The sequence below is a fragment of the Vipera ursinii genome, assembly GCF_947247035.1.
Source record: "Vipera ursinii genome assembly, chromosome: 6".
Lineage (NCBI taxonomy): Eukaryota > Metazoa > Chordata > Lepidosauria > Squamata > Viperidae > Vipera > Vipera ursinii.
Genome location: NC_139515.1, coordinates 20,145,677 through 20,169,841, shown reverse-complemented (window position 1 = coordinate 20,169,841; position 24,165 = coordinate 20,145,677). Strand labels below are relative to the sequence as shown.

Sequence of the window (24,165 nt, the reverse complement as noted above, 5' to 3'; positions counted from 1 at the left end):
AGTGAAAATAAAAGGAAATAAATCTGAATCACATTTACAGATGAAATCTAATAGACCTCATATTCTCAGCTGATTTTGAAACTACATTAATTTAAATATTTGCGTGGGGGTGTTAAGTTGTCCTTGGACTCTGAGTGGGTTATAGCTTTTTTAAAAAAAATTGGTTTTCAAAATGAAACCTATTGTTTTAATAGAAAAGCATGATTTAACAAGATTAGTCGCCTGTGGTTTTTTCCCCCCTTCGTTTCTTCACCCTGTGGCACTTTCACCTGGATCATGTTATATACATGAAGTCTTCTTAGTGCTTTGTACATAATCATTTTTGGTTGCATATTCATGTTTTCAAAGCAAATAATTTTTCCTTGTTCTTCCTTATATCTAGAAGGAAAGACATCCTGTTACCTGGAAATTAGCTAGTGTACGCTTCTGTGCTACAATATTCTGAAAGTTTTATTGGCAGGAAGATGTTTACCCAAATCAAGACAGTGTTACAAATTACTGAAGGAAGGGAAAAATCTTGTCATTTGTAGCTCTGCTGTAAGGTTCTGCTAAAAAGCCTAACAGGAGGAGAAGAAATGTAGGCAGATGCTGTATATCTAGACTGGCTCAAGTAAACATTTGTGCAACACATCTTCCAAAACACCAACAAAACCCACTTTGTTTCTCAAATCAATTTACAGAGGTTAGCTTTGCTTGCAGTCTTTTCTAACAACACCTTTGTACTGACAGATGTTCAGGTTGTCAGTATTAGAAGCAGGGGGCAAGGGAGAATTCAAAGAGCACCAAGTGTTTTCCCTTAATCATAAACTGGAGTGTTCTGTTTTATCTTCATTCCTTCCTTTAACTGCCTGTCAGAAGAAGCAAAAACTTCCAGTCTGGATTTATCCTGATGCTTCACTGGCCACTAACAGGAATAAACGGGGATCTACAGCATTCCATATTCCATTAAGGGATAGACTGGATTTTGTAATAAAAATGTCACAATAACTGAACCAAGCAAAAAGCCAGCACCCTAGAGAGAATTTGTTTAATCATTCTCTACTGCCAGATGTCAAGCATGTTTGTTTCCTAGTTGCCATCAGACTCTTGCTGACATTTGTTCAGACACATGGTGCTCTAAAGATGTCCGTGTGTGTGTGTGTGTGTGTGTGTGTGTGTGTGTATTTTCATGCGCGCGTCTGCATATGTAAAAAAAATTATGGAGAAGGAAGTTCTGGCTTTACAACTGATATTTGATAAACTGCTGGGTAAAGAGATATTGAAAAAGCAATAAGCTTGACAATTCTGTTAAAGCTTGATAAAAATGCTGCCGGTCTTCCAAACTGCAATGAGCAAATCAACACTTCCTTGTTAATCATGTCAGGAGAAATAAGATGTGGCTCTTAGTTTGCCTTAGGTGCTGAAACAATCTTGCTCGGCTTGGTTAGAGAAATCTGAAGAATAAACAACTTCATCATACTCAGAAGAGTTGCTTTTTTGAGCCAAGCAAGAGATTCTATCGTAAACCTAATTGTCCCATTAATAACACAGACCTGCTCTGTGTAATATTTGTAAGAAATAAAAGCAAGCTCTGCCTTGCATTTTTACTTATCTACATCACTTGGTACTAAATGAGCTTGATCCTACCACCAATATTGCTCCATTGCTGCTGGGTCTGTCCACTATTTATAGACCGTTAGGACCAGTTAACTGAAGGAGAGAATCAGTCTTTTAGTTCTTAAGATGTATTTAGACATAATGATCACAGGAAATTCCTCATGCATAAGCAAGCATCATTGTGTACATCTTAGATGTATCTTGTATTGTCTGGTAAGAAATGTATTTATGTTATGTAGCTATTAAATAATTATAAGTTGTTCAAATCACAGGTGAACAGATTAATATTCTTCTCAGCTACATTATTAAACCTTTATTCTATTGACATGGAATGAACACATAGACCTAAAGTTAAACCATTTTGCAAAAAACTAAAATCAAGAGTATCTGAAACATGACTTCAAGAGATAGTTCAGCTATCTGTATTTTTGAAGCAAGAATTTACTGATTGCACTAATAATAAATGCCTTACACAATATTAATATTTATGTGCATTGCTTTATAAGTGCTCTCTGCTTATGTCTAATACAACAATGTGACATGTTGTTGAAACCCCACATTGACCTTTTCATTATGCTGCACTTCAGCTGACAATCTATTCATTTCCATTCTAAATCTTTTAAAAGAGGACAAGAAGAAACAACAGTTGAATCTTTAAAAGGCCAAATGATCATAATCTAAAAGACAAAGTTATCTTTTATTGCAAGTTAATTTTTAAAAAATGAACACAAACCAATTTTAACCAAAAAACCATTTGTATCCCCTCACTTCCAGAACATATAAAATTTTAAGAGTGTAGCTTCCTAAAATCATCCAAGTTAAGTATTTGCACATGTTAAATTTCATACTGCTAGGAAGGAGCATTTTGTTCTATGTAAACATAAAAAAAATAGAAATAACTTGGTTATATTGAGTTCTGACAAAGCTTCTGAGTTACCCAGTCTTCCAGGGAACTCACAAATTTAGTAAAGTCATTATTTGCAGATTCAGTCTGGGTCGGTCATCGGGACCAGAAATTTAGTCTTTCAAGTCATTATTTGCTTGAGTCATCCACCCATCATTTGCACTCCAATTATTTTTACACAGCATGCCCAACCTAAGAGGTGAAATCAGCCAATGGGCAAAAATCACTTTGAAGGGTGTACTGAATAGAAATCAGGTCTTTGCAACTTTGATCCAATCCTTGCTAAACATGTCCTATAGGCCACACATTTCTGCTTCTATGTATTTAACATAACTAATTTTAAAATATCAACATCCTTTGTTATTTCAGTATTCTTAGATCTGAAGGTAAAAATGTCTTAACCAAAATTTGTCAGATCAGAACATTCAATAACTTTTTGCACTGCTTGTTTTATATGACATTGTTTCAATACATGTTTAGAATAAATATCTTCTAAAAGCCAGTGTGGAATGAGATATTATGAATCAAATTTCAGTTCAACATTCTTTCAGGCTAGCCTACTTCAATAAGCATCTTGAAAATAAAACATATTTTAATAAAATGTATCATTTTATAATGACTAAAATTTACAATTCTTTAAAGATATCCAGTTATTAATACACAAAGTGACTATTCTAATGAAAATAGAATATGAGATCCAAAGCAACATGAATCATATTTATAACCTTTGACTTATCAAGAATATTTCTTCCTAAAAATAATAATTAGGTATATCAAGGGTCAAGTCAAATGAGAGGAAAAATTGACCTTTATGGGCTGCCATAAAAATGATCAACACCAGCGCTTCAAACCAAAAATTCTTATGTATTGTGATACTTTGCCTAGTCACCTCAATGAAAACTTTCACATTCCCCCAAAGTGGATTTTCCAACAGTTTGTCCATATAGAAGAACCTACAGGCAAATTCTCAGAAAGGTTAAAAAAAATAATAATAAGGGGGCCAAGTTGACAATTTTCTCTGAGTGATAACTTTATTTAAGAATTGAATTGCATATTCCAGGTGGAAAAGACCTCAGCGAGATCACTCATGCAATACATTAGTAGGATCTCAATTTACTTAAAAGAACTCCATGCAGCCACAATTTAATTTGTATGTTCCTAAACACCCAGCTCTCCTGTTTTTTTTTCAACAAAGTTTCCATTCTATCTGACTATCCTAGTAAGCACTGATTAAAAAGAAGCATTTGTGTCTGGGAGGGAAGGGCATAGATCAGGCTGTCCCATCAAGTATATCACTTTGTTCTCATCAAATATATAATTATTTTACATGAAGCATGGAGGCCATGTCCAGGATTTAAAATTCACATCCATAATACATTTTTTTAAAACAGATTCACTTACCAATTTCCCTAGAGATTTGAGTGAAAGCTTCTACACCACTTTCCCCATAGTTTCCTTCTGATGCCAGTGTTGACACATAGTTCCATCCAAGGGCTGTCACAATGTCAACCATAGCTTGAGCTTGATAGGAGTCTGGTGGGACCACACGAGAGAAAAAATCATACCTGGTGTTATCACTCAGTTCTGGAGCTGTAGATGCATAGCTGATTTGAGGTATCTGCAAAGAACCAGCATGAGAAATATATTTCAAAAATATAATAATGATTCAAGAAAAGGTCCTTCTAATAAAAGACTTTGTAACAGTGTTGGGTTCTTTTTTTTTTAACATACACTCAAGCAGAGGCTGGATAGGGATCTGTTAAACATGAGGAACTGAATTCCTGCAAAGAACAAAGAATGGGGCTTGGTAGCTTAAAAAACTCTTTTACATTGCTATAATTCTATGTTTTTTATGAATCATAGAAGCCATGATACTATGAAAAAGTGTTTATTTCTTCAAAGTTGTAAATGATTGGCTCATCTTTATTTATTTAATTTGGATAGTTTGTATAATTGTTATCTCATCAAGTGACTCTGTGGTGAAGAAAATTTACAAAATAAAAACAATTAATATAAATCTTAGAACATTAAACATTTCCTGAATTTCTGCTTTAAAGTGTTCTTAATTAATGTAGTCATTCACTACATTAGCCATCAAAGAGTGTTTCCCAAAAAACTTTCTCAGCAGAGTTTAGCTGATGATATTAGGAAGCAAGATAAATTACAAATTTATTCAGTAGGCAATAATTTTAGTTGGAAAAAAGAATTTCTGTAATCTTGATTTCACTTTACCTGCTTCTCATCCCTTTCCTTTCCTTTCCTTTCCTTTCCTTTCCTTTCCTTTCCTTTCCTTTCCTTTCCTTTCCTTTCCTTTCCTTTCCTTTCCTTTCCTTTCCTTTCCTTTCCTTTCCTTCCTTCCTTCCTTCCTTCCTTCCTTCCTTCCTTCCTTCCTTCCTTCCTTCCTTCCTTCCTTCCTTCCTTCTGCTTTATGTAGCTTTATGATTGCCTTGTCAAATTTTTAGGCTTTATTCGGAATATATTCCTTGTTTATACAGTCAATGAATCAAATGTAAGAACAACCGCTAACAGCACAGACTGCTGGAGCAAGTAACTAGTTAGCAGGCAATAAATTTGAATGTACAAAAGATAGAAAATATGCATTTCAATACTAACAAATTAGAACATCATCACTCTAGGGAATCATAAGGAATGGCTTTTCAGATTGGACAAGGCAATAAGCATATTTGACATGGGTAAATACACACTAATTATCAATATTATTATTTCTTAAAGGCCATCAAGCTTTGTTCTTTGCAACAAGTGGTAATTAAAATACAATGTTTTATTAATTTCCAATTTATTCTGATAGAGGAAGAATTGACAGATTCTTCTACTTATCTTTCATGTTTAAAATATCTATGAAAATCTGGATTACAAATAAAGAGCTGCAACATACAAGCCAAGGAATTTGGTCAAATACATGTTACAGAAAAAGCTATTAAAAGACAGTAAAATTTTTATCAAAATTCATGAGGATATTTTTTTGGCAAACAAATACAATTTACATATCTTATTATCTAAATGTCAAGAATTTAGATAGTAACCCATCTCACATGTTTGTAAGTACTTTTAAAAAAAATTATGGAATATAACACTCTAAACCAGGCATGTCAAACACAAGGCCCGGGGGCCAGATCTGGCCCACAAAGTGATTTCATGTGGCCCATGAAGCCATCCTGGAATAGCACCCCACTGCCTTGGCCCCGGCCCAGGCCATCCAGGAGCCAATGTACAATTGTGTGGTGGTCATCTATGCTGGAATGTATTCAGTCTTAGCTCCACAAGGCCATCTGGAAACAGTGAAGGACTGGCCCCTGCCATGTCAGCCCTGCCCCCTGGGTGCATGCTGGGGAGGTATCATCCTATGTGAGGAATGAAGAAATGCACCATCGCCTGGAAGTGGCCAGCAAACGGTCCTCGCCTACTTCACATATCTGGCTTGATGGGCTCCGGGTGAAGGATTTCTTGCAGGCAGTGGGGCGCTCTCCTCACAGCACCAAGAGGCTGAGCCAGGCGGCACAAATCCATAAAGAAGCATGACACTGCCCACCTCCCAGCCTGCCCAATTTCAGCAGGCAGTGGGGTGCTCTCCTTACAGTGCCAAGAGCTGAGCCAGGTGGCACGAATCTGATGAGAAGTGCAATGCTGCCTAGCTCCCAGCCTGCCCGGTTTCAGCAGGCAGCAAGGTGCAAAGCCAGCTCAGCTGGGGGCTAGGCGGCATCACACTTCTCTTCAGATTCACGCCACCCAGCTCAGCCTCTCTGCACTGTGAGGAGAGCACCCTGCTGCCTGCCAAAACCAGGCAGGCTGGGGGCTGGGCAGCACTGCACAGGTAACGTTGACTCTCATGCTGCTCATGGCATCCCCTCCCCCAGAGCCCACCAAGCCAGATATGTGAAGTAGGCGAGAGCCATGTGCTGGCCACTTCCAGGCGATGATGCATTTCTTCTTTCCTACAAAGGGTGACACCTCCCCAGCTGCATTTCTTGCCTGTTTTTCTCCCTCCCTCATCTCAAATATTTACCCACCACTCTGTTCAAAGGAAGGAAGGAAAGAAGGAAGGAAGGAAGGAGGGAGAGAGAGGGTCTGAGGGAAGTCCTGCCTTATTCCTGCCCTGCTGCCCTTTCACCTTCCCCTTGCCCCTCCTCCTGGCCTATCCTGGGGGTCTCCCATCCTATTGCTAAGGAAGCTTTAGATACAAAGCTGGGTCTCCTCCCATGGAGAGGGAATGGGCCTCCCTCTGACTCTGCTCTTGTACCCATCATGAGCAACCTGACTAAGGAGAGTAAGCACAGAAGCAGCAGCCTTGAGGAGGAGGTAAGTGCAGCTGGGCACCCCCTTGGGGAAGTGGGGTTGGTCTTGGTGCCATGGGTGCTCAAGGGCCGGGCTGTGCGTTTGACCTCTGCTGCCTAGGGCTCGGGGCACCATCCAGCCCTGCCCCCTGCATGGCCTGAGAGGAACAGTGAGGCTCCTCCAGTGAACCATGCCTTGGCACTTGCCCTGGTCCCACCCCCTTCTGCCAGACACCCTCAGATCTGTCCCACTCCTGCCCAGGCCCCCACAAGCACCCCTGATATGAACGATGTAGAACTGGCCATGCCCAGCCAGTAGGCTACACCCACTCCAGCCACACCTACCCAGGAGGCCATGCCCTTCCTGGCCACAGCCATCTGGTCCTCCAAAGGCAACTGCAATGCTGATGTGGCCCTCAGTGAAATTGAGTTTGACACCCCTGCTCTAAACAAAACAGGTGATGTTGTCTATCAATCCAATAATAAACATATGCACAAAATATTCACTTAATTCAACATACATGTACATAGTAAATTTTAATGCAGTGCTAAAGTATATACTGATACTAAATGTATTTTATTATCATCTTATTAATTATTCATTTGTAAAAGTTGAATTGCCTTCAGTAATACTCTGCAGAACTGCATTATAGGATACAAGCAGCACATTTCTCAAAAGTTGCCAACCAGAATTTAACTCTTTTTTCTTCTTTGCAGGTCAGGATATTTTGCATCCTGAGCTGGAAGAGGAAAGTTATGTTGGCATATAAGACTAACTTTCTCAGAAAAAGCACCCCAAAGTAAAATACAATAATAATAAATCAAAAAATCTGTTGCCCTTTCATGACACCAAAATCTGTTTGTTGAAGTAGCTTGTTTCTTGCCTAATGGTGGGCCAACTTTGTCTCTTCCTGCAGCATTTTCATTCCACTTAATAGCAATGAAATTCTATCAACTATATTTCAGTCAAGCACTTTAGATCAAGGCAATAAAAATCTATTTGAAGATTTGTGGTACAATAGGCCTATAGCAGCATTTGATACACTATTTTCCTCTTGTCAGAAACTTGTAATAATTTACCATAGATCTTGTTAGGAATGTTTCCTGCTAATTTTTTTTCCTTCCTTTGATGTGGAGGTATCACTTTAAAAGTCCTGAAAGACTTAATCTTTCATGATTTCAAACATGTATAATAATTTCCAGAGAGTGTTGGACAAATTTTTTCACCATAATAAGAGAAAGTCAAAGCATTTGAGACCAGAGGCAGAAAAGACTTTTTCACAAAGCAAAGTTAAAAAAAAGTATCCATCTTATAATTACTAGGGTTTCAAGAAGTTTAAGTAACAATGGTGTTCTAAAGTCTCAGTGTTGCGAAAGGGGATCAAGTTGATCAAGATCAACCTATCAAGTTCAGGTGATATTCTCATTCAGTTTTTAAACTGAAATGAAGAATTATCCTGTGAAACAAGTCTTTAAAATGTGACAAGGTATATTCTCATCACATAGTGAAATATAATTTTCCACAAAAGTAGAAAAGTACATAGATGGTTATATCCATAATATACTGTTCAAAAAAATAAAGGGAACACAAGATAAGACATCCTACTATTAAATACAGTACATTGTGTTGTTTAAGTGTTCCCTTTATTATTTTTTGAGCAATATATAAGATAGGTAAATCAAAATTTCAGTTATCAATATTCCTAAACAGTACGACCATCTATGATACAAAATGTTGTACCTCATACTTATTTCCTCATCAGATAGCCTTTAAAGGGATTAGCACAATAAAAAATATTCCAAACTTGTAATATTTTATTTTCTACTTGGAAGATGAAATCATGAAACTATTAAGCTTGTAAGCCGCCCTGAGTCTTCGGAGAAGGGCAGGATATAAATGGAATTAAAATAAAATAAAATAAAAAATAAAATAAAATACTACAAAAGAAATGAGCATTATATTTCTAATCCTTTCACATTCAGTTGATAGTAGATATTCAACAACCAGTAATTTCATCTGATAAAACTTCAAATATTGAGTTTCTAATTGTTAGGAAATATTAAAATTAGAAAAAATATAAACTGCTTGAAGAATCCTCACTGCCAGTTTAAATGAAGACATGATTATTATGAAATGTTGCATTATTACCATTATTACTACTTTGGGTTCAGATTATTATTTTTGGTATGTATTTCCTATTCTCCATTCTGTTTACAACTAGGTGTAGATTACAGAAGAGATAATGACTACCATTTCCTTAGCTGAACAGCTTAAAAACATTCCCTTCTGAACATGGAGAGTAATATTACTAGGTAAAAGAATGAATTTGCTATTTTAATTTATTAAAAAATGCCTTGTTTGATGGCTTTCCATATTCCCAATATGAAAGCTTATTTTAACATCCAAAATGCAGTTCATACAAAGAAAAAGGCTTCATTGTAAATGTTGGTCAAGGTACAAGCAAAAATACGATTACATTTATTTCAAAATATTTGGGGTCACGCAATCCCAAAAGACACAGAGTGGGTTATGGAAATAAGAACAGATGGGAGCAAATTGCAATTGGCATTCTTTTTTAAATAAACCTTAATTATTTGAATAAATGTATATGTCATGAATTCATTTCCAAACAGAAATCTAGAAAGAAATGAAACTAAAAAAAAGCCAAAGGATTGCACCCATTCAAAATGCAGTAGAGAAAAATGTTTAAAAAAATGTTAAAGTTTCACACTCTTTTGTAGATAATGATGATGATAACGATGATGATGAATGATGATGATGATGATATCATTCAATCATGTCCAGTTCACAGAAAATCTATGGATCAATTCTCAACACATTGTCCTATTTTTTATGGCTTCTTTCAGGAGATCCCTGCCCTTTTCTGTGTCAGCTTTGATGTTTTCTGGCAGACTCATTTCCTTTTACCACTGACCATTACAAGCAGAACAACTGGAACAAGTCAATTTTGTTCCTATCTAGTTTTACATGGTCCAGCTTTTGAAACCAAAGTACCTATGGGAAACATGATAGTATGGATTAATCTGCCTTTACTGGCCAGGCTGATGTCTTTGCTTTTCATGCTGTGCAATCCAGTGCAATTCAATGCTTTATTTCTATACTGCATTTAGTGCTTTGATCAATCTATGATCCTATGAAAGTGAATTCTTGCATGCACTCAATCTCTTCATCACCAGCTGTTATTTTGACATTTTCATTCTTGGCAGTGGTCATAAGCTTGGTCTTTTTTATGTTCAGAAAGAGGTCAAATTTCTCACTTTCTTCTTTAATCCTTTGATCAGATCTTTCAGGCCTTCTTTGGTTTCTGAAAGGACAGTTGTGTCATCAGCATATCAAAGATTTTTGTTGTTCCTTCCTTTTTTGTATTTTTTTGTATGTTTTGTATATAATAGCATTTAAATAAAGTTTAGTTTACACAACCAGGAAGAAATCAGCCAGCTTAATTTTAATGTTCCAGGCAAACCTATCTTGTTTTGGACATAGAAAACTATACATTAAATATGCCACTGAATTTGTTGTATTATTCTACATTTATCACAAATTATTAACTACTTTACATTTTTAAATATTTATTACTTCCTTTTTTACAAAAACAATTGTTTTTTCATTGGAATTAAATCAGCTTTGGACCTGGACTCTTGCAGGAGGATAATTACCATCATTTACCATCATTTTTACCTTCAGTATTAGTCCTCTCTGTAAATTGTCATATTTATTTTTCTTTTACAGGATAGAATTTATTTAGTGAGGTGCTGTTAAGTGCACTAAGCAAAGGCATACAACAATCAAAACAGGCTTTTCAGCCTTTCATCTTGCTTATATTGTGATTGTAAACTTCAAAGTTCTATATTAGCTGCAACAATTTATACAGGGAATAGAACTATGCACTCACAGTGCTTCTCAGAATACTTGTAGCAAGTCTTTTGATGCAGAAAGGCCAACTCAATGATCTTACTCATGCTATGTACAAATGATGTGCACAGAGATGGACAAATCTGCTAGATCTTTCTGTGCTATTCCTACATGCATGTTCATTTCTTTCCCCATCGGTCTCTGAATTTTTAAATCATATATTTTAAATCACACACATAAATTTTCATATACTTGAAAATGATATGCAGTTTCGCATGAAGCTTTTATTTTTGTGTATATTTTGTGTTTGAGAGAAGGGTGGGGCGTAATGCCTTGTAAAACTTAGAGAAGTATCAAAGCTCTGAATATTTATGTCCCACTGTACATGTAAATTGTGGAAATGTAATTAGCCAATTAATATTAGAATTTGACCTACATAATATCCCAAAATGTACTAAAACCAACACCTTAAAAAATCAATGCGTTAAACAAAATGCACTAAGATGCTTGGCACTTTTCAGAATTTCCTAACAAATCTAGGCAGCTCTTTATCTCTAGGGAAGTTATAATTCAAAATATGTGCCATTAGCTGCCTTTAGTAAAGTTACAAATGTCTCATTTAGAATCCCAATGAGGGTGCAGTTCTCAACATAAAAGGGGTGGACTCAGTTATGTACATACACCACACAAACACACTCATGTGAACATCAGAGGTTTAAAAGAAGGAACTCACCATAAAACACCTCTGAACAATCCACTTTGTAGTTCTAACTATCACCATCTCCATAACCCACATGCAAGCAAACATACACGTAAAATATAAGCCATGCCCCCCCCCCCCAAATTGTCCATGGCTGCTCTAGCAACTTATTTGCAACCACAACTGCATTGATTTTTTTCCAAGGTCATTATTCATCTCAAAAATACACCTGCTGAAAAAAAAATTCAAATGTATATTACCCATATAATAAAATATCATCTATAGTGGATACCTAAGGTTATTTTGAAAAGGATTTTTTTTTAAAAAAAAATAAAGAATATTAAAAAGTTTTAACATACAATTTTTCCTTTAAAAATCCCCCCTCCCCCTCCCTTCTCCCTCCCCCCCTACCTCTCCCCCCTCCCCCCCTCCCCCCCCGACTTCCCAGAGCTAAATACAAGGTATATAAAAAAAAACAATCATAAACAACCATATACTAACAACTATAAACTCTAAAACCCATCACTCTCTAGCTTATATAGGATAAATATATATATATATAATATATATATATAGAAAAACAAAAATAGAAAAAGAAGAAAAGAAAGAAGACTTATTCAAACGCTACATGAAACTTCTTAACCCTATATTTGTTCTGGATAAACTCAATCCATTTTCTTTCTAAAGAATAGAAAGCTCAAAATACCGTTCAGTTTTTTCTTAGTTCATTTTATGCAATATGTATAAAATGTGCTTATGTTGTTAAACAAATATGATATTCCTTGTTTTAAACGAATGCCAACAAATGTAATTCTAATCCAGGAATGTAGAGGAACATTTAGTGCCAGATTCATAAATCATACAGCAATGTCATCAGAAACTAAACCACGCCACAACCTCTGTTAAAACTACAAAAACTAAGTAGATTTCAGTGCAAACAGATGCTGCCCTCAGTTTTATTTCTTTGATGGGGAAACTAAGATAAACCTATGATCTACCTTAACTATCAAGGAAAAAAGCTCTAACCTAAGCTGGGAGGCACAAAGGTTTTTGCAGAACTGTCATCAGGTAGAGATTTAATGTCAGATGGTGGCAGTTTTATATGGATTACAAAATCCTACAGAAGGGTTAACCTCAAACATTTTTCCCAAAAAGGATCCAAGGATAACGCATTACATTACATGGTATTTTCTCTACCTATATCCGATGTGTAATACAAATGGAAAGACGCATATCATTTCTTCACTTCAAAGTTCCCCAACCACAGGAAGGAAAAATAAGCCTTGGTGGAGCAGTGGGCTAATGCCTCCTTAAGTAACACCAGCTGCCTGCAATTATTGCAGGTTCGAGTCCCACCGGGCTCAAGGTTGACTCAGCCTTCCATCCTTCTGAGGTAGGTAAAATGAGGACCCAGATTGTTGGGGGCAATTAAGCTGATTTTGTAATAATGCCGCTTGGGGTGTGTGTGTGAAAGCCCTAATAAGCAGGCATATACATAGAATGAATGCTACTGCTAAGCTTGTAAGCCGTCCTGAGTCTTCGGAGAAAGGCGGGATATAAATGGAATTTTAAAAAAAACACACCACAGAAAGCATTCCTGATTTTAAACTTGAGCTTATCAAACCTTCTCCTGAAGCTCCAAAATAACATTTGAAAGCGATCTGAAGTGGACGTGAAAAAGAGTCTCAGATCCTTACATTCAGTACTGTGTACAACAAAGGCCTTCAGGTTCATGGCAAAAGCTTTAAACAACTGATAAATTCAAGCTTTACAAGAGAGATTCCTGCTCTTTCTCCCTCCCATCCAGCCCAAGCATCCTGCTTTGTCCAGGTAATTATGAAAAAAAAAGAGTGTCAGAGGAAGAAAAATAATGAGTGCCAGAAAAGGGTTAGGAAAGGATGCAGAAAATGAGTCCTGTGTCTTTTAGTTGTAGCCACTAGTCCAGGGGTAGGCAACCTTGGCTCTTTTATGACTCATGGACTTCAACTCCCAGAATTCCTGAGCCAGCCATGCTGGCTCAGGAATTCTGGGAGTTGAAGTCCATGAGTCATAAAATAGCTGAGGTTGCCTACCCCTGCACTAGTCCTTCAATCTCATCTACCATTTTTCAGGAAGCCATTCTTAAAAATATATATTGTCTTTCACTGAAATAACAATAAAAAGGTTGCTCCTTCCAGATGCATTGGCTGATCATATCAAAAAAGATGCATGCTGAAAATTATTCTTGTGCTTATTTTCCATCATCAAAGACCATAGCTCATTCTACGGTTTATCTATAACCTTTGTTACAATGACTTTGCATGGCATGAATATCAAAGTACAATATATCTTTTGCTATCCGGTACTTATCATTTTATAATGTCTAGTGAGTGACATATCTGAGATTGATTGTCACAGGCTACCTCAAGGGAGGCTGAGAAAACGCTACCCAAAGTAAAACAGTGATTAGACTGGAAAAGAATTGTATTATTGGAGCTTTATCCCATGCATTTCCAAAGAGGTCTTTTCATAGTTATTGATGTAGACATTTATAACAATACTTCCACAATAACAGAACCCTCAGACAACTGGTATTTTATTTATGTTGTCAGCATTAATCAAGGCCCATCAAAATTGAAAAAAGTATCACCAGCATCTTTCAGAGAAACTGTATCTCCTACTGATTCCCAGGTTTTACATCAATGTGTTTTCCAAATGGCCAAGAAGTGGATAACAAATAGAAAACAAATAGAAACATTCTTTAATTTTGTGTTTCTGAAGGTCACCATTTAAAAAGTTCACCTGTGCTTTGATGTGGGTTGCTACTGGAGTTTGGGATAAAATATTTTAATTTCACAACACAAATTTCCCTTTTATTAAATTCAAATAAGAATAAGAAGCCTACTTTATTTGCACCTTTAACCACTTTAACAAACATTTATTTCTTTGTTATGTTGATATTCAACTACCAAAACAAGGTGCAACCCACTGTAAAAATTTAACAGTTTATAATTGAATTTTTAACTATTTAAATTTGGGATCTGAAAAGATATGGGTGATTCATCATTAAATCTTTATTATAGTCAAAGACCAGCATAAGGAGGGGGGATACAGCCAATTAAAAAGCATAGAACATACATCAGATTCTAAAAACATAATAATTACAAAAAGCTAAAAAATATAAAACAGAAGTATACGTAAAAATAAGATCCTAAAAAAATCTAAAAATAGTGACATCAGGTGGATATAAGGGGAGCATGAAGGTTACTGTGTGGAAAACTATACCTACCAAATGACATAACACTCTAGAATGGCAAACTAGATGCTCATTAACTTTATGGCACAAGTCATCATCTGGCCACATTACATATTGTAGCAAGGTTGCTATCTGAAAGCTGCAGGGGCGGGCACTGGAAAAGCACATAATCTGTTGTTTCTGTGGGTCCAGAGTCACAGGGACATTGTCTCTCCAATAGGGAATCTTCCTGTCTTGGCCTTCAAGGGCAGCTGATGTGAGAGTATGACATCTGCCAGAGTAACAGCCTTCTAGTGTCTAGGTACTTCAAAATTAGATAGATATGCCATAGGAGAGACAAAGTACCGTATATACTTGAGTATAAGCCGACTCGAGTATAAGCCGAGACCCCCAATTTCACCCCCAAAAACTGGAAAAAGTTATTGACTCGAGTATAAGCCGATCCGCCGTTCTGCAAGCCTCCGCCGCCGGCGGAGGCTGGATCCGTGCTCCGCAAGCCTCCGCCGCCGGCGGAGGCTGGATCCACGCTCTGCAAGCCTCTGCCGCCAGCAGAGGCTCGATCCGCCATTTTGCAAGCCTGAATACACAGGAATACCCTGTGTGGCCGCGGCTCTCGGGGAAGCCCTGGCTGTCCGCTTCCTCGCTCCACGCTGCCATTCGGGGCCCGCGTGTTCCCCGGGCAAATCGCGGCACCCAGCAGGCGAGGAAACACGCCCGCTCCAGTCGCCCCCCCTTCCCTCAGGAGACGCAAAGCAAGTGACCGCCCAGAGCTTACCGAGGACTTGCGCGCGGCCAAGGCTTCGGTGCTTCCAGGATCGCGCGCACCTCTCCCAAGCCGCCGCCGTCCGGAGACCTGCCGAAGTTTGGGGAGGTTTGGGGAGGTGCGCGCGCACCTCCCCAAACCTCCCCAAACATCGGCAGGTCTCCGGACCTCCGCACCCTGCCTGCCTGCTTCTTTCCGCAGCGGAAAGAAGCAGGCAGGCAGGGCACGGAGATCCGGAGACCTGCTGACGTTTGGGGAGGTTTGGGGGTGCCCAAACCTCCCCAAACATCGGCAGGTCTCCGGACCTCCGCGTCCTGCCTGCCTGCTTCTTTCCGCAGCGGAAAGAAGCAGGCAGGCAGGGCGCGGAGATCCGGAGACCTGCCGACGTTTGGGAAGGTTTGGGGAGGTGCCCAAACCTCCCCAAACGTCGGCAGGTCTCCCGACCTCTGCGCCCTGCCTGCCTGCTTCTTTCTGCAGCGGAAAGAAGCAGGCAGGCAGGGCGCGGAGGTCCGGAGACCTGCCGACGTTTGGGGAGGTTTGGGGAGGTGCGCGCGCACCTCCCCAAACCTCCCCAAACTTCGGCAGGTCTCCGGACGGCGGTGGCTTGGGAGAGGTGCGCGCGATCCCAGAAGCACCAAAGCCTCAGCTGCGCACAAGTCCTCGGTAAGTTTTTTTGTTGACTGGAGTATAAGCCGAAGTGGAATTTTTCAGCCCAAAAAGTGGGCTGAAAAATTCGGTTTATACTCAAGTATATACGGTACCTAATGGTGCAAAATTGGAGAAGGGGCTTACCAAACCAAACAGCAAAAAAGTCAAACCTCTTATAATGACACAGATAGTCTGCTGTGGCTCATGGTTGTTTGCATAGCTGACTTGCACCACTCAGCCTTAAAGAAATTGCTCACTCTTGCAATAAAATGTCCTTACTTTTGAATTCTTTTTCTTGTATTAAATTAAATAACAATAACAGAACATACATTGGGCTGAATCAGGGTAAACAAAATAATGCAACATAAAGTTTTCAAATAAAAGGAAGGAGGGAACTAAATTGAAATGATGGAGATGATACATACCAGCAATCCATTAAAACAAATACTTCTATGACTTTATTTTATTTTAAATGGACACTGCCATTATATTGTAGGCACTCACAACATAAACATATGATAACAAATATATTATCATACATATGATAATACACTCAAAAATCAGGCACCAACAATTCCAATTTATAGCTCTTGACACGAGCCAGGTCTTTAAAATTTTTCAAAATGCTATCACATTGGAATCCCCCTGAATTTCTGGCAGAACTTTATTTCAGAGGACAGGCCCCAGGAAATAGACAGCAGTCAAAGGAACTCAGGATGTACCAATCACATTGGATTGAATCAGTCAAGCAGACCCAATTGATGGGCTGTCTGCTAAAACAAAACAAAGCTTTGTTATACATGAAAGAAAACCAGGAAGCCAGTATTTGTGGAGTCTGTCTGGCAAGAATAAAGAGTGTTTATTCACAGAGAATATGCATGTGTAACACTTGTATCAATTCTAAGCCTTAGAGAAATGATAAACAGTAAGAAAGTTAAACATCCTGCATTCTACAGCTAGAAATTAGAAATAGGGATGGCCTGGAGCAAATAGAATGGTGTATTAGATATAGTAAGGGAAAGAATTATTTGATCCCCTGCTGATTTTGTACGTTTGCCCATTGACAAAGAAATGTCAGTCTATAATTTTAATGGTAGGTTTATTTTAACATTGAGAGACAGAATAACAAAAAAAAAATCCAGAAAAATGCATTTCAAAAAAGTTATAAACTGATTTGCATTTTAATGAGTGTAATAAGTATTTGACCCCCTTCGGGAAACATAACTTAGTACTTGGTGGCAAAACCTTTGTTGGCAATCACAGAGGTCAGGTGTTTGTTGTAGTTGGCCACCAGGTTTGCACACATCTCAGGAGGGATTTTGTTCCACTCCTGTTTGCAGATCCTCTCCAAGTTATTAAAGTTTCGAGGCTGACGTTTGGCAGCTCAAACTTTCAGCTCCCTCCACAGATTTTCTATGGGATTAAGGTTTGGAGACTGGCTAGGCCACTCCAGGAACTTAATGTGCTTCTTCTTGAGCCATGTTGTTGCCTTTGTTGCCTTGGCCATTCTGGAATACCCATCCACGACCCATTTTCAATGCCCTGGCTTAGGGAAGGAGGTTTTCACCCAATATTTGGTGGTACATGGCCCTGTCCTTTGACATGGTAAAGTTGTCCTGTCCCCTTAGCAGAAAAATACCCTAAAAGCATAATGTTTCCACCTCCATGTTTGATGGTGGGGATGGTATTCTTGGGGTCATAGGCAGCATTCCTCCTCCTACAAACACGGCAAGTTGAGTTGATGCCAAAGAGCTTGATTTTGGTTTTACCTGACCTTAACACTTTCACACACTTCTCTGAATCATTCACATGTTCATTGGCAAACTTCAGACAGGCCTGTACATGTGCTTTCTTCAGCAGGGGGACCTTGCAGACACTGCAGGATTTCAGTCCTTCATGGCGTAGTATGTTACCAATTGTTTTCTTGGTGCCTAAGGTCCCAGCTGCCTTGAGATCACTGACAAGATCCTCCCGTGTAGTTCTGGGCTGATTCTTCACCATTTTCATGATCATTGAAACTTCACAAGGTGAGATCTTGCATGGAGCTCCAGACTGAGGGACATTGACAATTATTTTGTGTTTCTTCCATTTGCAAATAATTGCACCAACTGTTGTCACCTTCTCACCAAGCTGCTTGGCAATAGTCTTGTTGTCCATTCCAGCCTTGTGTAGGTCTACAATCTTGTCCCTGACATCCTTGGACAGCTGTTTGGTCTTGGCCATGGTGGAGAGTTTGCAATCTGATTGACTGATTGCTTCTGTGGACAGGTGTCTTTTATATATGTAACAAACTGAAATTAGAAGCATTCCCTTTAAGAGAGTGATCCTAAACTCAGCTTGTTACCTGTATAAAAGACACCTGGGAGCCAGAAATCTTGCTGATTGATAGGAGTTCAAACACTTATTTCACTCATTAAAATGCAAATCAATTTATAACTTTTTTGAAATGTGTTTTTCTGGATATTTTTTTGTTAATTCTTTCCTTCACTGTAACTCCTGGAGCATTCATTAGCCAAGGTTTAGGCATAGGGATGGCTAGAGACCAATAGGACAAATTGTTAGATCATTACTAAAATGTTTATTAGGTGATATTTGTTATATATCCTTCAATAAAAGAAAACAAAACCTGCAACTCATGTCTGATGCTCTTCATCAGCTTTGGTACCAGACTCAGACCCAAATTGGGGACAACACAATGGGAAATGGGAAATCCCTCAAGTAACCATGCTCTATATCTTCCAGGGCAGGGGTGTCAAACTGCCGGCCCATGGGCCGGATCTGTCTCAACAAAACCACGCCCACCCCATTGCCGGCAATGGGGAAAAAGCTCCAATACATTGTGCAATGTCACATGATGTCGCAAGTTTGACATATCTGTTCTAGGGCAATATAGGTCATAACCAGTACCTTAAATCATATCCAAATGCAAACTGGTAACCAATGCAGCTTGCAAAGCAGAGATGTCATATGAGCATACCAAGGCACACCCATCTCTGTCCTCATCATTGCATTTAGGATCACTTGAAGCTTCCAAAAGGCAGGCCCATGTAGAGTATATTGTAGTAAGTGAGCCATGAACTGACTAGGGATGAATCTGAAGAGCCTCTTGATCTATGAAAAGGCATAAATAGCACACCAGATGTCCAAAGACCCTTTTGGCCACAGCTGCCACCTCTGATCACAGCAGGAACTGTGAGTCCAGGAAAAACCTTAAAATGAATACCACTTTGAATGGAGAAGCTTAACCACATACAAAGTTAAAAATCGAACATCTCAAGGTCAAATTAGTTCTAAATAGTTCCCATTAGTTCTAATCAGATATACATATATCCATATAATATAGCTTAATTTTTTTATCATTCACAAAAAGGGTTACCAGTTCCTCATGCTTTGATGAATTACAAATACTGAGGGCAAAGTCAAGTCACTTTATACATTCTTCACCAGGATTGATCAATCTAAAATCATATGTATATCTTTGGATTTCAGCTCAAGGTATGGCAAAAATAAGGGACACGGTGGCTTAGTGGGTTAGGACGCTGAGCTTCTCGATCAGAAGGTCAGCAGTTTGGCGGGTCGAATCCCAAGTGCCATGTTGCAGAGCGAGTGCCTGTTACTCGTCCCAGCTTCTGCCAACCTAGCAATTCAAAAGCATGTAAAAATGCAAGTAGAAAAATAGGAACCACTACGGTGGGAAGGTAACAGCGTTCTGTGCGCCTTTGGCATCTAGTTATGCTGACCATATGACCACGGAGACGTCCTTGGACAAACACTGGCTCTTTGGCTTTGAAACAGAGATGAGCACTGGCCCCTAGAGTTGGAAATGATTAGCATGCATGTGTGGGGGAACCTTTACCTTTATGGCAAAAATAGAACAGATCCAAGCCATATAAATTAACATTACAACTTCTGAATTGCATTTTCAGCAGAAGATGATTATTACATCCAACCCTTATTAAACATTCTCTGAAATGCCAATATACCAGAAATATTTTTTTCTGTGTATTAACCCATTTTAAGATCAAAAGAAATTGAGGCTTTAAGGCAACATTCTACTGGTTCACAAGAAAAAAGCATTCAAGCTCATTACTTTACTTGTCCACCACTTCATTCCAATTTCACTACTTCCTTCAATTCCTTATAAAAGTAGGTTACCTGTTTAAGAACCAGGACTGATCCCTGCAAAGTCTTTTAACAACTGAGCACAAGGCATTAGAACAATATTGCCAAATGTTTTGTAGGTTGGGGTGCTGTATATTAGTATAACATTTTGGTCTACATTTTGGAGTGAGTTTTGAAAGAATCATATTTCTTGAGTGGAGTTTTGTCAGCCTCCTTTACAACAGATTTATAAAAGTTAATTGTGTTTGGTCTACGTGCATTTCTTCAGTTTTTTCACAACCACACAGCAGTAATAATGCTGTGAAAACACTATTAGTTTAACAGTTACTACTATTTGTTATTTTTAAACTTAAAGCAACAAATTCAGAATACTGAAATTTATTCCTGAACAAAGATCCCAATACAAGCCAGAATTTTATGATGTGACATAAAAGCTTTCAAGCTGAATTCCAAAAAGGGTTGAATTCCTACCAATAATTTAAGCTAAAATAAATACACAGTTATAAACTAGAATGTCTGGAGAATTAAATGTACCTTTTCTAAAATACTACTCTAATGATGACTAAGGTAAAGAAAGTTATGGATGTCAATGCTCTGACAACTGAGAATCAGCAGCCATTTTACCTTTGCTTTTAGAGTGCTTTTTTACTGTTTTGAAGTCTAGATGTGGCAATGGGGGAGAATGGAATAAATGCTTGAGGGTTTAGTTAGCCATAACAACTGCAGCTGTGTGGGAACTCAAGGACGTTACTTGATAAATGTTTGGCAGGCTGAGGAGCTGGGAAGTAAAGCCTGTGTTTTGTATTAATTGGAGAATGTGATTTCTGACAACTTCTTTGGGGTGGGAATTGCAACTTGTTACTTTGTATCTGGGGAGTAAATTTCAGTCTTGGGTTCAACTATGTAAGTGTTGATACTTTGTTTCCTAATAAAATGTTCTTTAAGGAAGAATTCTTGCCTTGAAGTTCTTTTACTGGTTTCATCTATCAGAACCATGACAATATCCTATATATTTGCTTGGAAAAATGTGAAGAGCTGTTAAAATACAAAATAAAACTTGGTATTAAATTCAATTTAATCCCATTTATCTTCAAATGCTGAAAGGAATAGCAGGCCATGCATTTGGTTCAACTTTCATTTGCATTAAATTAAAAGTAAATTTAGATATCAGGTATTTTATTAGCAAAGTATTATAGGGTGCATAATTCCTCCCAAAAGTTGGGGAAACATTTTATATAGCAAATTAAGGCATACAAAATCATTAAACTCTTTTTTTTAACAAGAGGTGTTGAAAATAAATTTTATCCTGAACTTTAAGATCTTATATAACAGTATGAATGAAAGAAAATAGGAGCAATATATATGTTGATAAATAATAAATTCACATTTTAGATTAGAGTTTAAAAGACAGTCATTGTGCACTTAAATTATCTGCAGCAAAAGTAATGTTATCAGTTTATGCAATATAGTGATAGACGAGGAAAAGATAACTGCAACTAAGGACAGCTTGAGCTGTCAGAATTCTCTCTGCAAGAAAATCTATTGATAAATGTTTAACAGTTGCTTTTTTCTCAGCAAGGGAGAACTGGTCTAATACTTCCCATCACTTAAAATCCAGGTTCTTAGTTTAAAAAACCTGACTAGATTAAACAGATGCTCATTAAATTACCCACATCCATAAGTACATTCTACCTGGATATTTTAAATGCAAGCAAGGTCCATCTTCTGCAGTAAAAGACACAATAAAAATGAAGAAAATTAATGCTATCTTAAGGACAGCTGAGGAAAGAGGATGGAAAGTTTGCAAATAACTTCATCATCAGAAAGTACTTCCAAAGAAGAGCTAAAATAACCAAACTTGTTTTCTATTTATTTTGGGACTATGTTTTCATTATGCCATTCACTTTTCTGCAAAACTAAATTCTAACTTTGATGCTTGTGCAGGGTAGAGAAATTTTTCTGCCACTTTTTTATTATCTGTGCCTCAACTAATGAAACAAAATTTGCTTCTGAAATTGTCTTTTGCTGTATTTGTATCTCTATGGTGGCCTCTTTTTCCTATGAGCTCCTGTGCATTGATTATATTCCAAAGGAAAGCACTATTCGGGAATTCCACCTACCTAACTTTTTCAACAGTGAAACTTCCTTGAGCACTGAAATTAACAGTTTTGTTCTTGAGAAATGACTGGAGAACCTTTTGCCTTCATGAAACTGACCATCAAATTTTACTAACCAACATTTTGGAAGAAAACATTTAAAGATATTTGTACCTGGTCTGCCTGAAATATTTTTAACAGCTAATTTTTTGGCTTAGATAAAAGAAGAATATCAGATTAAAATTCAGGAACTTGTTTTATTTGAAAACCTATGCACATTTAATAATTTGTTGTTAGATAGTTGTTAAATAATTTAATTTTTAATATCTTCCCTGCACCGATAGAAACTTTTTTCTTTTTTTAAAAAAACTCTTATTGGGCATGTATGGGATTTCTGCAAAGCAAGAAATCAATTTCTAATCAATTTGAAGGTTATTTATTTATTTATAACTATACAATCAATCTGCTAACCTTTAATGGCTGCCTATAGCTTACAAAAATACAATAAAGTAATCAGAGAAATGTCATTAAAATAACTAGAAACTCTAACAGTAACATCTTAATATTTAAACACCAGAATTAAAGAAGGGAATATGCTCTTGGTCCTTTCTAAAATTGGACAGGGAACGAGCTTACTTCAACTCCAGTGACAACTTGTTCCATAACATGGTATAGCATTAAATCAAATAAAATTCAATGGTTAATGTCAGGATTTGTCAAAGATTTGTCAATTCATTGGTGACTAAAGAGCGCAGGGCAAATTGTACAGGATGAGGTGACAGGGTAAATAAGTAGAGGTTGAGACAATTTTATTTATCATTTTAATGAATACCTGCCTCGGCTATAGCAAAATTTCTGGTTTAGCTCCAACCACTTTTGGACATTAGGATAGTTTTATATAAGGTAGAAATACACAACCTACACTCCGTTTGGTCCACAAAGTTGTTGCTCGATTATAAGGATCAATCCGATGCAAGTGGAAAGGAAATCATGTTTGAGCACAGTGGGAATCACTGACATAGAATTCAAAGTGTACTACTCTGTTTGTCTTTACAGTTTCACATGCTTTGGGATTAATTCACATTCAGTCACAAAAGATCTTGAAAGATGATGTTGCACTTGCAATGAAGTTTATTTAAGTTGTTGTTTTTAATGGTCCTAGGCTACACGTCACTGTAAATTCTGTATAGCATATGACAGCAGTACATCAAAGCCCAGAAACTCTTCTGAAAGCAAAAGTGCTCCAGACAGTACTTGCCAAAATTTTATTGGGATTTATCACTTAAATGTACTGTCCAGTCTGAATTTTGTTGGTAATCACTCAATGTTGATTTCCTTCAATCAGCCATACTTGAAACAATAATGTATGTTTCATGTTCATTAAGACCTTCATGTATTTATTTGAATTTGACTAATTTATATATCTCTTTATATATCCCTTTTGAATAGATTAAAATGAATAAAGTAGTATAAAATGACATCTGTAGTAATATGGTAGATGCAAATAACCACACATGCATACAGACAATGAGAAAAGCTGAAAGGAATCTGACCACCTCTGGCAATTATGTTTCTCTAATTAGAGAGGATGGTGCTTTACTACCACCTCTTCTGCCATGGTTATATTTCTCTTTAGTAATTTTGTCAATTTCCCTGTTGACCCTGTCTCCTCATACAAGCCATAGTTAAGGCCTATGTGGTTTTCTAGAAGAGTAATACACTATGCTTGCTGTTAAGGAGTGGGTTCTTTGGTGCAGGAAGGAAGACATGAGGCTGAGTATAGGATAACTCATACTTTATTCATGCTAGAACTGTACTGGAACTTGGGCTGCAACCAGCCACAATACAGTATATAGTCTAGCCCCTAGGTGGCAGCCAATAGGTATGAACCCACTCTTGCCACCTGGGGCTAGCCAATTGCAGGACAGGAGACAG

The 24,165-nt window shown here is 37.7% G+C and overlaps 1 protein-coding gene across 1 annotated transcript in view; it reads right to left on the bottom strand.

Annotated features, from left to right (window-relative positions):
• GRM8 (glutamate metabotropic receptor 8) overlaps positions 1-24,165 on the bottom strand; it is a gene marked incomplete at both ends in the record, with an annotated part of 534,899 nt that overhangs the window by 416,604 nt on the left and 94,130 nt on the right. Inside the window, one exon of the mRNA XM_083366022.1 lies at positions 3,902-4,118. Within this exon, the coding sequence (XP_083222148.1) occupies positions 3,902-4,118 (217 nt within the window). The remainder of the gene's footprint in view (positions 1-3,901; positions 4,119-24,165) is intronic.